The sequence below is a fragment of the Larus michahellis genome, chromosome Z (assembly GCF_964199755.1).
Source record: "Larus michahellis chromosome Z, bLarMic1.1, whole genome shotgun sequence".
In the NCBI taxonomy this organism is placed as follows: domain Eukaryota; kingdom Metazoa; phylum Chordata; class Aves; order Charadriiformes; family Laridae; genus Larus; species Larus michahellis.
In genome coordinates, this window is record NC_133930.1 from 86,933,873 (window position 1) to 86,950,525 (window position 16,653).

The 16,653-nt window shown below is 39.7% G+C and overlaps 1 protein-coding gene across 8 annotated transcripts in view; it reads left to right on the forward strand.

Moving 5' to 3' along the window:
* Positions 1–16,653, forward strand: part of CAST (calpastatin) — a 67,466-nt gene that overhangs the window by 39,732 nt on the left and 11,081 nt on the right. For all 8 annotated transcript variants that reach the window (XM_074569110.1, XM_074569106.1, XM_074569111.1 and 5 more), the window contains exons 5-23: positions 1,825–1,875; positions 2,213–2,269; positions 2,456–2,572; positions 4,023–4,118; positions 4,595–4,696; positions 5,479–5,559; positions 5,656–5,709; positions 6,283–6,378; positions 6,508–6,603; positions 7,267–7,365; positions 8,505–8,588; positions 9,570–9,617; positions 12,102–12,206; positions 12,539–12,640; positions 13,324–13,425; positions 14,471–14,554; positions 15,335–15,382; positions 15,548–15,643; positions 16,213–16,311. In XM_074569110.1, the coding sequence (XP_074425211.1) occupies positions 1,825–1,875; positions 2,213–2,269; positions 2,456–2,572; positions 4,023–4,118; positions 4,595–4,696; positions 5,479–5,559; positions 5,656–5,709; positions 6,283–6,378; positions 6,508–6,603; positions 7,267–7,365; positions 8,505–8,588; positions 9,570–9,617; positions 12,102–12,206; positions 12,539–12,640; positions 13,324–13,425; positions 14,471–14,554; positions 15,335–15,382; positions 15,548–15,643; positions 16,213–16,311 (1,617 nt within the window). The remainder of the gene's footprint in view (positions 1–1,824; positions 1,876–2,212; positions 2,270–2,455; positions 2,573–4,022; positions 4,119–4,594; positions 4,697–5,478; positions 5,560–5,655; positions 5,710–6,282; positions 6,379–6,507; positions 6,604–7,266; positions 7,366–8,504; positions 8,589–9,569; positions 9,618–12,101; positions 12,207–12,538; positions 12,641–13,323; positions 13,426–14,470; positions 14,555–15,334; positions 15,383–15,547; positions 15,644–16,212; positions 16,312–16,653) is intronic.

Here is a 16,653-nt window from a genome sequence, read left to right on the forward strand (position 1 = left end):
GGCTGTGACTGCTCACAGCTGACACAGTTTAAAGGATGAGTGAATAGTTGCCTTTGAAAGTATGGTCTTATACTAAAATGGTTGGTTTGACTTGCCTGCTAATATTTTTTTTTAAAATTGGATTTGAACTTTGCTATTGCTAAAGCCTATGTAAATAGATATGTCTCTGCGTGTATGAGAGCCTGTATGTGCTCATGATCATGTGTTTTAATGTGGCTTCATCATCCTCATCTGTGTTTAAGTCTTGAATGAAAGCATTGCCCATATGGGTCCAGCATTGGACATGCTCTTCAGCATTGTCACAGATAAATCTATGGTATGAGCAATGCTGCACATTCTAAAGGATGTACAAGGATAATGAATAACGCATACACAAAAAAGACATTAAGTATTTAGTAAAACAATATTTACAATACTAAAAAAGGCATGCAGTTGCTGATAACTGGTTTGGCAGGCTGAGAATTTGAATTTGTGTTTTGTACAGGTGTTGTCGAGTGTTGACAGAAATGCAAGTAAACACATTTTATTGTCCTGCAAAAAAGGTGTGTTTACTTTTCTTCCGAAAAGCACGTAAGGAAAACCTGAATTTGTTTCTTAGCAGCAGGGTACTTAAAGTGCCGAGCAGGCAGCAGTCCCACAGCAGGAAAAGTCAAACTGTATGTTCCTTGAACCTCACGCCTGCGCGTGTGTTATGCTTCTTGGCAGCCTTGCTGCCGAAGGACATCCCCTCTCTGAATGACTCTGTGCTTTAGATGATACCTAAACACGCTCAACTTTTTTTAGCTTAAAAACTGTGAAAAGTCAGGATTACCTTTTCAATATAGGATTATTTAGTGTACAGGTACACAAATGGATGTGTGTATTTACCATATGGTAGTCATGTAACCACGATGTGCAAGTGGAAGCATATACGGTATGACTGAACCTGAGACGTACTGTGTTTCAATCACGTTAGACATCAAGAGAAAATCCAACAGGGGGAATCTGAGAGGCTAAGTGATTATTTTCATTTTTTTAAATGTTTTATTTTTAATTTTGTCCACACTTTGGAGTTTGGGAAATTTTCGTCTTCCTTCTCTATCAGTATTTTGCCTTTTGTGACTGACTTGCTTGTGGTGGGGTGTTCTTTACTGTGGTCTGCAGCTTCGACACCTTTGCCAGGCTTATGCCCAGACACCTACGTTTTTATGCATGTTTGGGATTTCCCAACCAAGTGTCTGTGGTTTAGTGTGGGGGTGTGAATACTTGCACAATGAATGGTAGAAAAAGGTAGCACATTTCTCTGTGTGGTCAGCTAGCAAACAGAAGCTGGATATATCTAAATGGTAATTAATGTTTGGCAGCTAAAACAAATAAAAATACGGTGAGGAGGCTGGCATTTTCATTTTTATTTCTTCTTACCAAATATAACCATTCCTTAATTTTTCAGTGTTTGTTCTTACACGTTTCTACCAGTATTCATTTATTGCTTACTGTACTTCAACTTGAGTTGAATCACAGGAGTCAATTTCGTGGCATGGCTGCAGAAAATTTTCAGGTGTAAACCCAGCTGTTCATTGTGTTTGTTTAGTATCTTCTTTCCTTCTCTTTTCAGTCCTTCGTATGAGGAGAGTGTGTGTGTGAGGGTGTGTGTTTGCACCCATTTGAGTGCTCTTCAGTCGCTGGAGTGGAGATCTGTGCAAGGTCAAGGCACTGTCTATTAGTTACACAGGATCTGTGCTCACAAGTGTGAACCTGTCCGATATTCTTCTTTGAATAAGCTGACTCTGTAGAAATAACCAGGCATATTAATCTCGATCTGAATGTATATTGCTTCTATTTCAGCCCACACCAACAACCAAAACAGAACCTGGAAAAACCGCACAGTCAACCAAGGTAAATGCATATCTTCGACCTTTGGTGAGTTTTTGTGCTTTGGCCTTTGACTAACTTTGAAAAAAGAGGCTAAAGTCTTGTCTGCCACTGCGCCACATGAAACTGCCATGAGATGAGTAACATACCTGTGCGCAAAAGAGCGAGGAGCTGGCAGGTCTGCAAATGCAGTGTTTTGGGGGAACAGTCAGGATGCTTTATTGCTTCAAAACAGCTTAAGAAGTGTTCTGGTAACCATCTGTAAATGTATCTTGTGCTTATTTGAACTGCTGTAGATCGTGTTCCATAGCACTGAATGGTGGTAACGCTAAATGATCTCGATTTTTTTATTTCATGACAGCCAACAGACTCTCAAAATAAACAGGCTTCTGAAGAGAGGCAAAAGGAACCCCGTGATGTAAGTTGTATGATTTATCTCTCTCTCCCTCCCCCTCCTTCTATCCTCCCTTTCCTCCACCCCGGGGCTTCTTGTGGTATTTCTCTTCTTTCTTTCGTTTAAAAAAAATAATTAAAAAAAACAAACCAAACAAAACCAGCCCATATGTATTTTCTTATCTAATGATAATAGTTTATCTCTACACAGGCAAAAAGCCAAACCTCACCTTCTGTGACAACAGCTTCTAAACCAAATAATACCGGAAAAGTAACTACAGCACAAGCTGATCAGCCTCCACCAGCAACCTCCACAGAGACAGCAAAGGTATAGCAGAAGTAGCAATATTATTTATGTTATTGTAGGGGTTAAAAATTCACATCAAGATAGATTCTTATAATGAATATTGTAAAGCAAGACTGGGGCCCCAAAAATCACTATGTAGAAAAGCTCAAAAGCTGTCTTGTGTCTAAAGGTTTCTATGAAAACCTCCTTGTCCTGCTTTAAAATCTAGGACTTAGAAACTGTACACTTTACCCACTAATTAACTTAAACAACATCCTGAATATACCACTTCCAGCTAACCCATGACAGCATTAATGGATAAGCATCAGCTGCAGATAGAGCAACCCAGCCCGGCGGTATTGGTAGTTTGTGCTGCTCCTTTGGAGATCCCGGTGTGCATCCACCTTTTGTTGTCCTGTTCATACATCTGTTTTCATGGTCCCACACACTCCAGCTGTTATCTAAGCAAGCGACATTATCACGATTGTAGGCCTCTTCCCGTGTGTTAGGTGTCTGGGGTTCCTCTGTCATTTGTACAAGCTTTGTGCAAGTTCCTTGCAGCTACATGGGTGTAATTAGTTCTTTGTCAGTCTCTTCCCTTGCCCCGTGAACAGAAGGGGCCGCCTGGTCAGTCAAGCAAATGCTTTCTTCATATGAGCAGTGCCATCATGGAGCTCCTTCACCTGTGGACTTCCAGGTGTGTTTGTAGTAGCAGTGTTGGCTCCAAATGCAGCAGGTCAGCAGGTGATGCATTTTCAGTAGGGCAACCCGTACACCCTGACTGCAAGACTCAAAAAAAACCTAGGAAGAGAAAGGTTGGGGAAGAAGCTGGGGAGGGGTCATTTCAGGGGGGCAAGTGGAGAAGAAGCTGGAGCAAAACTGTGTAGTAAAGTCAGGATCTAGATCTTTTTGGTCTTCTGGTCTACATGTGCCTGGGTGACAAGGCCAGGGTGACATGAACAGCAACAGAGTTGGCGTTGCTCCTGCACCTAACTCCCTGAAGCAGTTTTCACCCTACCTATTTGAGCACTATTTGCTGCTGGTGCTAATGGTGTATTGAGAACTATCAGTTGTAGGTGAAAGCCTCCAAAATGGAAAGTAAAAGAAAGAAGAAAAGTACTTAAAGTTGCATGCTTGCTTTCTCACAGCCAAGTCACAGTGGAAAGAGAGTATGTCTGCGTAGCATTGCAGGCAGATGCTATCCCCAAGGATTTGGATGCTCTGCAGGTGTGTTAGCCAGTTGCTGAGTCCAAAAAAATACGTGCAGCCTCAGAAGGCTGGGCTTAGTACCATGCAAGCTGCAGCTACTCAACTTTCCGACCACTCAGCCAGCACGTAGAACCAGCTTATCTTTATTGCAAGTGTAGATGAAGAGGGACAACAGATATGCGTGCCTGAGTAGAACGTCTCTGTTTTACCTTGTTCTCTCTAGGATTTGTAACATCGGGCCATGTAATCAAGCTGTCTCTTAATTTGTCTCTTATTTCTCCAGCCTAAGCCTGAGAAGATGTCCATAGCGGCTAGTCCACCTGGTGCAGGTGCAGCCAGTGCAAGTGTGGTTACTGCAGCTGATGAGTCAAGTACTGAGGTTGGTAAACGCAGTCCCAGATAAATTCTTCCCTTGTAAAAATGTCTGAGAGTGTATTTCTCTCTCAGAAACACTTCAGTTTCAGAAAAAATAAATGGGTAACTGCTGAAGTATTGCTATGTAGTAGTAATGCATGGTGGTGAAGGACTGTCTGACAGAAGAGGTCACAACCTAGTGGTGTGTCATTTGTGCTTTGTCAGATAGGACCTATTTAGAATCACTTTTACCACAACTAGCATAAAATTGATTACTCTCTGTCTTCAATTATGTTTGTATACGATCTTGTTCCTCATTTTGTGGGATGAGTTTAAGAACAGTTCTCCCTGAAAAGTTTGGCAAGTGCAGGACCTACTGAAAGAAAGCTTTTGGTTTGGTATCCAGGAGTTTTCAACAGATCCACTAGATGATTTAGATGTTGGGGTTTTTTTTCCTCTGTACCGTTTGATAACTTCTATAATTGTCTGCTTATTTTTTAGCCTGGCATGGATGAGTCGGCACTAGATAGCCTAATAGATACCCTAGGGGGACCTGAAGAAGATGTGCCTCCTAGTCCCGTTTACACTGGTCCAGAAGTTACGGTATTTAAAATTTTTCATTTTTATTTTTTAGAGGAGTAATCTCTAAAGTATGTCTGTAGTTGCACATTACTATGTTGATCCAGTAATTGTCACTTTGATCCGCTAACAGGTAAAATAAAGTTGTCGCAGTTGCATTTTAGTGTTGTTTTCAGTAATACAGAAATGAAACGGTTACGCGTGTATTGCGGTAGAAAACAAAAAATTGTCAACAATGAAAGTTTGTTGCTTTTGGAACTGATTTCCAAGCATAGCCTGCGCTGGATTTACAAAAGGCAGTGATAGAGGTATAAGAGCGTGTAAACAACCTGGGAGATTTCATTTCTACTTGAGAAAAACGTTGAGAATTTGGGGAAAAATGTGTACTTCTCTGAGCTAGAATGGGAGAGTAATTTAAGAGGGATTAAGATTACAAAGTGAACGGCTTAGTGCAGTGCTCAGCCGTGATAAAAATTTTGGAAAATAAATAATTATAATTCAGTCTAGGTACAGCAATGCATTCTATGGTCTGAGACACTGAAATGGCCAATGTTCATGCAGAAGGAATCTGGCAGTGGAGATGCAGAGTTTTGCCAGGTGACGTGCGCTGTTGAAGCTACGTGAGATGCAGGTGCCTGACACTGGGTTCTGAAAGACACTGGAGAGCTGTGGTCCAGGACTGGCCCTATCATCTAGCCAACCCTCGCGTTTTCTTTCCACAAGTATCGCTGTAGATAGCTCTACATTAGAAATGTATTTCAAGAAACAATAGTACAAAAACACTAATGTGTGCATTCTTTCCATAGGAAGATATATCTTCAAGATACTTGGAAGAAATGGGTAAACGGGAAGGTAGTCTCCCTCCAGAGTACGTTAAATTGTTGAAGGTTAGTGAGTTAAAAGAAAGATACTCTTCAAGCATGTTTGCTTTCATATTGTGTGGTTTTGTTTCCCATTTACTACAAAATTAATTCTCATTTTAGAGTAAAGGGGATGGCAAAGACGGAGTCCCACCAAAAGCAGACGAACGAGATGAAGTAAGAACTTTTTTTTTTTTTTTTTTAAAATATTGGAAGGTTGAAAATAACCCAATTATCATTTAAATTTAAATGTTGCCTGTCTTCCGAAAATCCCAGGAAGCGGGAGAGGGCTGTGGGGTGAGAGATAACATAGATACCGGTAAGAGTAAACAGAATTTGACACGGATGTTTTTAATAAAGAAATAGAAATTTTCAGGACACTGACTGAAGCTGAAACAAGTAAAATAAACGCTCATAGAGATATTGGTCATAATAATACCAAAGGGAGGAAGGAGTGGCTGTGCATGCAGCAGTCTCTTCCTAATGTCATTATCGAAGATTACTTGAATTTCTATACTTAGCAAGAGAATTCCGTAAACCAGCTTATATAAGTTTAACATATAAAAATAAAAGCTTATCAATAATGAATCAACCAGTGAGGGGAGATATCTTTTTTTCTGTGACAGCAACATGTGCTTATGAGGTCATTGGGTGAGTAAGCATGGAGCACACTCAGATTTCAAACTGAGTTTGACAGCATTGGTGTTTGAACTTTAATAATCATAACCTAGTTTGCAATTTCTTGCTCAGAAACCAATGACAGATGATGAGCTTGCAGAGGCCCTGTCATCTGACTTTACCTGTTCTACTGCGTCGGGTGAAGAAAAGAAGACAAGTCTGACAGAGGTATTGCATGCCTTTATTGAAATGAAATATTGCCATTATTATCTTAATATTTCAATTTAAAATGGTCTTGACATTTTCCCCCTTCTTTTTATTGTTGTGAATTTGCCTGTAATTTTGTATCTCTCGTAGAAACCAAGTAAGGAAGGGGAAATCGTGCAAGCACAAGCAGCAAGTTCAGTCAAGACCTCAGTTCCTCCAAAGGAGAAGAAAACAAAATCAAAAGAGGTATACATAGTCATTCTTTGACTAGTTAACTTCTAATTAAAATTTACTAGCACATGTCATATTTTATGTGTGCCTGATCTTGTAAAGATGCTCATCACCCTCGTTTTCAGTTGTAGATTCAGTCTGTCATAGAAAGTTTAGGAATAATATGAATTGCCATTGCTCAGACTTTACTGTACCTTAAAGATCTGGCACAAGTAGGTCGGATGATTTTCCTTTTGGATTCTTCTACAAAATAACTGCAGTTCTTCTGACTAGAGGCAACGGACTAGAAAAGTGTATGTTTTTTCTTAGCTATGTGAGGTATGTTTAAAACTTGAATATGATGTAATTTCCTCATGTTTTACAAATTTTTCTTTCCTTCTGTAGAGAGGAAGTGTGACCTTACACTTTCTGGGTTTGCCATGTCAAGGCATATGGCAATTGTGTTACGTGATACTGGCTTTTTTTTGCTTTCCTTTTTTTTTTTTAACTTTCCCCTCTCCTTAAGAGGAGATACGTGTTGATTAGGCTGTGCTAATCTTACCACCAGGTAAAGCCAAACAGAAACGAGCGGTCCGGTGCTGGGTGTTTGCTTTATATACAGCATAAAAGATACGCAAGATAAAACCTGTGCCAATTTAAAGAAATAAAGCAGTGATTTGCATATTTTCTTAAATACAGGAAATTAAAGATGATGCAATGGAAGCTCTTCTTGATACTCTTGGTGGACCTGAACCTGAGCCTGAAAAAGATCTTACCCCTGTTGTAGAGGTGTCAGAGGTATGATCTTACTCCTTTTTACAGCAGCTTTCAGACGCTGCAGTGGAATCCAAAGTCCTCTGTGTTAGATACTGTACAAATGTGTAGAACAGCAACAAAGTGGGCTTCATATCAAAGGCCTAAGCAATGTCTGAGTCTTATATGATTAAGAAAAGTAAGAAATGACGAAATCCTGAGTGGATTCAGGTAGAATACAATATAGTAGGATGGCCTGCAGAATGGTATCATTTGGCTGTAGAAGCCTCCATACATACACTTTTCCCTGTATTAACTATAGTTGCTCTGTTTTTTCCCCAAGCACTGGGTACAATTTGTAGCAAGCTTTTGTTCTGCATGTATTTGCTGTTCAATTTTTAATTAACTTTTTGGCGTTTTGGTGCAGGTACTCCTTTTTCCATCAGACTCCATTATCTTTCTGATTTGGGTCTTGCCTTTCACTGTGTCTTCTAATCTTGTTTTTCTTCAACAGTTAGATTTTAACAGTAGCCCTGTGTTTGGACGTTAAACTTTGACTTCTTAGTTTAGTTTTGCAAACTCTGCCTCTAAGCCTACTAGTATCAATTATTTTCTGCTGTCTTCGCTTACAGCTCAGAGCAAACAAATGACAGGGAAAGTGCAGAAAATCCTTTGTTGCTGAGAGAAGATGTTGGAACTCAATTTTGGCAAAAAAGAGCAAGCTGTATTGCAGATTCACTCAAATAACTTAGTGGATGCATTGCTTCATGAAGGAGGTCCAGAGAATTAAAAGCTGTGTTTCAGTAACAGTGATGAGAAAAGATACAGAATATGGCTTGTATAATCAGAGTGATGAAATCCAAGGAAACATAAGGATTTTGTACGCCCCAAAAATTCTAAAATTCACAAAGTGACAGCTCTGAATAGTGTCTGAAGTTTTTTAGGAATTAAAATAATATAGCCATATTCACATATGACATTGATTCTTAAGCCCTGACAATTTTACCACAGAAATTTGATAGGAATAAATTGAGGAATTTTACTGTCTTGATACATGGAATAACTCTATCTGATGCTAGTACTTCTTCAAACAGTACACTGAAGAATCATGATAGTGAAGTTTAGTGTACTTTGGGTTTTTACATTAATTTCTATTAGTGACACTTTTGTTCTTTCTTTTTAAGGTAAAAGCTAAAGAGAAAAAAGAAAAAAAGGCTGGAGAACGTGATGATACGATACCTCCAGAATACAGGCTAACACCAGAGTTGGTAAGCTTGTCATCTCTTTATTGCTTTGTAAATAGGGCACTGCCTCTGACACTTTCTTTCATCACAGATAGGGAAAAAACATGGGGAAAACAAGCAATAGTAGTATTCAGTCGATGACTTTCTCCTGTTGGTGATTTCTGTTATCTATAGTTTCCTTCCCTTCCTTTGCCCAGCATGACTGGGTTTTTCAGGCATTCTGAGCAAAGATCTGATCTTCCCAGGTCACTCGTTCCTTCTCCAAGAGTGGTCTTACTTGTTTCTGATACTAAACCGCAGTGCTGTAAATTCCATCCCTTTACAGAAGTGCTCGTGCGTATCCTTCTGTAAGGTAACCTTGAAAACACTATTTTAAAGTGGTATGAAAATTAACTCAGTCTTTCAGATTGTTACTTCAGCTGATTGAGATTTGTTCAAGGTTAAGGAAAATAACACTAGAACTGAGATGTGTTTGCCATAAAGTTCTGAATTTAAAGTTCTTGTGATGATTATTGGTATAACTGGTGTTAATGAGGTTGCTGTATAAACTGGCCTTGCTGGAGCTGAATGGTAACGTTTCTCTTTTGAAAGGAGCAGTGGAGCAGTTTTACCCTTCTTTTAAGGGATTAAAAGACTGATTGACTACAGACCCGGGATTAAACTCCCTATTTGTTCAAGTGCAAAAGTTTGTCTTTTGCACTCAATGGTTGTTTTGTTACTGGATGAATTCCTGATGGTTTACTGTGGAATTAATTCCTGCCGCATATTGATATTGATAGGAAGGAGCACTTTTCAGTGTCTTGGCCCATTTGTATTCTGCTGACAACACATTTGCTTTTTTTATCCACTTACCTGGCCATGTAAGAATTCCCCCTGTCTAGGGGAATTCCTGTTACTGTGTCACTGATTTCATCTTGTTGTGTATCATTTATTTTGCTGGTGATTATGGAGGATGGCACTTGTTATAATGATAGAAAATGTCAATAATACTTGTTTTACTTTTAGGATAAAGATGGAAAACCAATATTGCCAAAGCCTGAAGAAAAACCTAAGGTTAGAAAACTGACAATATTGTAGGAGTGTGAATAGATACCCTGTTTTCTCCCCCTCTGTCATCACTTCTCCCTGTGCCATTATGTAAGTCTCTTGGTCTGCTTGCGTGTTTACTTCCTTGCACAAAACCTTGTCAAGTGAATGTTGGTTTTATTGAAATTCACTGGCTCTAGATGTAGAGCTCATAGCAAGAAAAAGGTTTAGAGATTATGAAGATAGGAGAGAGTTACAGAAATAACTGCTGACACAAAGGAAAACTGTATGGGGAGTTAGTGTAAGGGATTCTGCAGAAGTCTGTTGGAGCTCTTAAATGACAGAGAGGGGCGAGGCAGGAAAATCTTGTGTTTTGTTGACAGTTTCCTCTCACTGGTCATCAAATATAAAGGAACATGACTGGCAAGAAGGAAAAAGCTGCTGTGGACGTTTTCCTAATCACAAAGAACAACTTGTACTTTGTGAAAAAGCATCCATTGTGGCCTACAAAGCGCAAGATAGAACGAAAAGACTGAAAGTTACAAATGTTAATTTAAAATGCCCAGGAAGAAAGGAAAGATTAGGAAGAGCAAAGGAACTGAGCACTGAAGACACTGAGGGCTTCACTTTGGAAATACTGTGAGTTGAGGAGTGCTGCCAAAATTGGAAAAGTACAGGAAACTCCATTCTTCTGAAATGAGTGTGAAAGTCAGGACCAATCTAAACAAGAGTGACACTGTGCCTTTTTAGCTGAAATGTGAAGTCATGTGTATTATTCGAGCTTGAATTATGGAGGAACACAAAGGCAGCAATGAAAAGACTTCACATCTCTAAAAATTTTCATGTCAGGTCTTAGACATGTAATCGTCTTCAGAGGGAGATGTGCGAGAGCTGCACAGAAGGAACACCTGCTAAGATGCCATAAGGAAAAAAAGAGAGCAGCCGTGGTCTAAGGGGACCAGGCATTGATGTTAGGAGACAAGCCTTCCTGCCTCACAGGGAGCACAAAAGAGGTGGCACACCAAAAAAAGAAAAGCTCCGGGAAAGGAACATGGCGTGAGTTAAGGGAGGTTGGTTCATAGCTTGTCTAAAGTCCAGTACAAAACCAAAGCAGAAGGTGAGCTCAGAATCATGAGGTCTTATGCCAAAAGAATTAAGTGGTTTAGTAGAAGAATAAGAATTCCTATGCTCCTCCACCACTATCAGTCAGAGACACAAATATGATTGACTAGTTGTTCTCTAAGTGAATCACACAGCTATCGAAGTCGTATGTTGCCATATTTTTCTCAGCACTATTTCACTCTTTGTAATTTAAAGAAGGCGATTTTGAGCAACACGTGCTCACCAGTATTCCTGTGGTATTATCGGTAATTTAGACCTGTGAAACCAAAACCAGCAAATCAAAAAAGTTATGTCAGTATCTGAAAAACCTTCAGTCACTTACAGTTCTTCCTCGATTCCTGGTGAATGTGAAGTTCTTCTTCCTTCATGATTTCAGCTAGAGCTTCTATTACTTTGTGCTTCTGTTCTGCATACCCGTAGGCATAAGTAGTGGCATTACCTTTGTGAAAAACGTTGCTATTGCCTAGGTGTTTTTGTGATTTCGTGATTGAAAGAGGAATTCAGTTGTTGTGGAAAGTGGGGCCTTATGCAATGAGGCATTTTATAGGCTTAGGGTCACTGATCCACAAAGGAAGGAAAGTGGGAGGGAAAATAAGAACTGTTCTTGAGAAATGTCATTTTACATATGATGAATTTGACCAAATGAGCCCTAACCAATTAGGCTGGGCATAGCAAGTGAATGGTGATCGCTGCTAGCAAAGATTTAAACATTTAGGTCTAAGCAGTAGTTTGAAGGATCCCAGGAGCATTAGTAATAGGTCACAGAAGTATATAGGTCACATAGTACTAGATCACGTAGTATCAGCAGATTGTAACAGATCACACGGTGGGGAACTAAAACTGCATTTTATTCACTTTTCCCTAAAACGTGAGCAGTGAACGCCAGTGGGTGTCAGCAGTCAGTGCCCAAGCCAAGAGAAGCTCCAGGTGGCACTGCTGCTGAGGGAGCTCTCCTTCTGCCAGGGAAAAAAGAAAAAAGAATCATAATCTGACAGCGCTGCTTTCCACTACCTATATGTAATTTATACTTGAAGTAGTATAACAACATGATGCTGTTATATTAAACACAATCTAGTAAATATTAGCATTCTTTTTTTTCCTAATTGAGAAGTTGCACTTTCCTTTTCAGTAGCCCCGTAAGCAGTATTGAACGTAACGTTCTCTACATTATGTTGACTTTTGATAACAAAGCAACTGACTCACTCTGAGAAGTGGTTTTCTGAATTTTGTGTGCTGTGAAATTCATGCCGTTTTGTTGCACGTGAATGTGAAAGGTTATTTCAATGTAGGCTACAAAAGTTTCTCTGCTTTTTGAGTAGCTGAAATATAATTCTTGAAAAAATAAAAACAGGCAGTGAGTCACCTGTAGCATTTATGTCTTTTTTGCAGCCTTTGAGTGAATCTGATCTTGTTGACGAATTTTCAAAAGACTTTGCCTGCCCTGTGCAGCCTGCAGTACAATCCAAACCATCGAAGCCCAGCACTACATCCAAAGTATGTCTTTCCAGTTCTCTGAAGATGCTGACGCTGATAGTTTTGCTAAGACTGGACAATGCTGTTGTTCTTTCAAGAAAAATACTGTTCTGTTGCCCGCCCATCCCCCCTCCCCCCCCAGCTTCTCCCTCTCCCCCTGTTGCCTTCAGTGGAACATGCACTATTGGCACTTAATCCTTAACTGAGGGACTCCTGACTCCTACCTTTAAATTTAGAATTTTCTTTCTTGTTTTGCACTTCATTTAAAAAAAAAAAAAAAAAGGCCACTTAAGAGGTACATTTTGGGTTTCCGAGCATCTTGGGTAAAACGCGGTGTAATTGTTCTGTTTCAGAAGCCGTCAGCTCCTGTGTCTGCAAAAACTACTGAGGAGGAAGCAGTCCCTCGTGCAACAGCGTGCACTGTGCAGTCTTCAGCTCCATCAGCTGTGTCTTCAGTGAGTAGTGTCAGCTGAAGCTAAAGTGCTTCGTTTAAGCGGTGGTATAGCATATTGCCCAGATGCATACTTCACTATGGCATATTCTTCCTCTGTAGAGGTAAGCCGCAAAGGCTAAGTGCTTTCAAAAAAAAAAATAAAATCAAGTGAAGCACAAACCTTCTTCTCAGCCCAGTGACCTTCTTAATAGAGGAAATCAAACTGACAGTTCTTGTGTTCTACTCTGGCACTTAATGCTCTAAAGGGGATGCTGTTTGTGAACTTAGTAGATAGTGCGGGAAAAGACAAATTCTACAAAAAGTCATAATCATCCTACTGAATAATTCAGAAGATATGCGTTAACGGCTGACATTCTTGCACCTCTTATCAGAATACATGTGCTTCTATTATAAACCAAAACAAACAACCCTCCCTGTGGAACATTTTATCTGTGAGTAAGTCTTTGGAAAGGAGAAGCCTGCTTACAGTGCAACCTCTGTCAAAGTTTCCTTACGCCTTGAACGCAGCAGATCCCAAGTATGGGAAGACAATTAGGGAGAAATGCGTTACGTCTTTTTAGTTTACTTCTCAATTTTTCCTTTAAGTAATATGTGGCTGGTTGTGGTAGTATATGAAGAGGTTTCTTCAGTTGCAGCTGACCTCCAAACTATGGACTGTGCTTCACTGTACTGATACCCTTACAGGTTGGTCATGTGGCAGATGAAGCACTGGAAGCCTTGTCCAGTAGCCTAGGAAAGAGAGAGCCTGACCCAGATGAAAAGAAACCCGTGGTGGACAAAGTTAAGGTAGAGAAACAATCAGACCTCAAAAAATGGACTGTTGATATAATTATCTTCAGCATGGTTGTATTTCCTCAGGCTAGAAACAATTTTGAGATAATATTTTCACTTTTTTTAAAAACAAAATTTACTTGTGAAACCAGTTGTGTTCTGCTTAGGAAGTACTAGTAGGATTTCAACACGGTAAGTACACTTTCTTAATCATTTTGCGTATTACAGTACAGTAGTTCCCTCAGATTCTGAAAACCGCATTACCTTAGTGTGTTACTGCTGAGCCAAAGCTGAACTAACATGCACATCAGAGGTGGCATCCAGTATGATCATTTTTCAAAAGGAACCAAATTTATGATGAGTTGTTTAAATAAATGATACATAAAACTTTGGGGGTTGTCGCTGATCTTATTTTAACAGGGAGCCTTAAGTAAGTCACTGAAACGTGTGTTCTGCCTAAGGGAATGCTGTTCATCGTCACAGTCTGAATGCCCCCCATTTGCCACCCCAAACCATGGCCCAGATGGTACTGACTGTTGACTGGAGCCAAAAATAGAGAGGACAGCTCTTCTGGTGTGCTGGAGCTTTTACCAAACAAAACTTATCAGGGCTGGCTTTACTACCTTTTCTTAGTTGTCATCTTCCAACATAACTTGTATGGGGGGAGGTCCTTTTTGAAGTTGGCCACTGATTTCTGTGTTCAGCCTTCCTTTGCATGCAGCCCAGATAGCTGTTGAGTGGATGTCAAGAAAAAGTCAAGAACTGAGACCTGGAGGTATAATGCTATTTTGTTGTTGGTCCATGCTTGTCTCTTTACTTAAGTCTGTTGATCTTCATCGAAACAGTTAGAGCTACTTCTGATACACACAGGAAGAAACAGGCAGAGAAATTAAGGCTTTCTCAAGAAAAGAGGCTTTCTTTTAATTTGCATGAGATTTTTATCTGCTAGTTGTATTGAAAGACTTCACTAGACTGAAGAGCTGAGAGCTTGCTCAAATGCATTTCTGTTGGGATGTAGTTACTTGGTTTTATTAATATTATTTTTATTTTGCCTTTGTAGGAGAAAACCAAACAGGAAGAACGCAAAAAACTGGGTGAAGACGAAGAAACAATTCCTCCAGAGTACAGATTAACAGAAGCAAAAGTAATTTATTTAATGTGCTGTTTCAGACCTACTGTCCTTTCATTCCTCAGAGTATATGGATGAAACTGAAGCCCCATTTCATTTTGAAATGTTGATGTTTAATTCAGACATTCTTATAGTGTATAAAAATTCCAGTTTGTAGTTCCTGAATCTGTCATTAGATGCCTGTCATTAGATGCCTGCGTAGGCACAGAAGTGGTTTAGACACAGCTACCTACACATGAATAATTTTGGCTGAGTTCAGTGCACTGCAGTCTTTCATTAGCTTTTTGTATTTTAGAACTTTAATAAATTGTTATTGGTCAAACCTGTTAAAAAGCCCAAACACTGCAAGGTGGTATTTTTATAGACATCACCAGACAACTCATTTGACAGAAACGGGTTGATTAGGTATAGCCAGGACTTGCACAACACCTGCCACAGCTGCCAGTGTGAAAAGGTGCAGCCTCTGTAGACGCTGCATCCAGGAACATTGTTACCCGCCTGGAACTTGGGATTTTATTTGTTAATTGTGCTGTTTCCATGGAAACTGAAACATGAAATAGGGAAGCTCAGAATCCCACACACTGAATCACTTCTCAGCACTCGGATGTTTCTGAGTTACAGGACCTGGATTTTTAAATGACACCCTGAGTAACAGCAGTAGAGGCTAGAGGTAACTAGTTGGATCATTTTCTTGTGTAATACTGCCTGTTGCTCAGCAAATCCTCTGAGAGTACTTGTATTGCACGGTCATTTAAGGACAGTTTGGTTTAATATAAGGGGCTTTTTCTGTTGTAGGCTAAAGATGGAAAACCACTCTTACCAAAACCTGAAGAAAAGTCTCAGGTAAAAAAGTCAATATTCAGATGAATGTTCCATTCATTAATTAATTACTCAAGTGTCAGTAAGGTTTCATTCTTCAGTTTAAAAATGGAGATTTATTGTGTTACCTGATCACTTTTTAATAGATGAAAAGCTTATATAAGCCTCTTTTTTTCTTGTTAATTATAGCCTATGAGTGAAAATGATCTTTTAGAGGGTTTGACAGAAGGATTTTCCTGTTCTCCATCCCCATCTGCACCATTACCTACACCAACTGTAATAAAGGTGATTATATTTGATTTCTGAAGATCTGTTTTATTTTCAAATTGTTTCAATAATCTTGATATGTAATTTGTTTCCCTTAAAGTTTATGTAAACTTTCTTAAATAAAATTCAATAACTAAAATTTTAAAATATTTTTTGCAATAAATTAATAGAAGAGCAAGACTTTAATAATAAGAAAAAAAACTAGGTAAGTTAGTTGTCATAGCTTTTTACCAATTACTTGCATAAGTAATGCTTTGCAGTTGAGAGTATTAGGTGTTACTTGGGAATATAGGTGGGCTTGGTGAAATCTTAGCTCCTCTGAAGGCACATTGAACCTGCCCCTGACTTAAGCTATGCCAGGGTTTAACCCAGCAGTTGAGATGGAAGATGGAACGTGAACAAACTGAGACGCAAAAGTGTTGCCAGTGCTTCTCAGGAAGGGGCTTCAATCTGAAATAGGTAGAGCTTCCAAGAAAAATAAAGTCCTAGAAGCAAACTGAATGGGCATTGCCTTTTTGATGCATGGAATTTGGTGAGAATTTTTCTCTTAATCCTCTGTGTTATAACAATGCTGTGTCTTGTTGCAGAAAACTAAGGAGGGTGAAAAGCCCGCAGATTCCGCAGACGTTATCTCTGCTGCTACAGTTTCTTCAGTGCACTCATCAGCTCCTCCAGCTTCTACCTCAGTAAGCAACCTCTTCTGTACATCCTTATCTCAAACTAAGGACTGCCTGATGGAGAGAGGTGGGAGCGTGGCCAGTTTTACTGTAACAATGTAGTCTGATATAGACTGTTGAAAAGTTAAATAATGTATTGCTAATTCAGGCTACTGGGGGGTAAGAAAGTGTTCCATCTGGGAAAAAAAAAAGTATGAGTTTCTGGGCACTGTGTGTTTGGCTAGCTGCGAAGACTGGTCTGCCCGCTGTGTCCGAGTGCCTCCCGCTCGCTGTCGTATCCCCGCTGCCTTTGGAACGGCCTCACCCGCGCTGGGGAGAGGAACTGCCCCGTCCGGTGCCCATTGCTCCGGA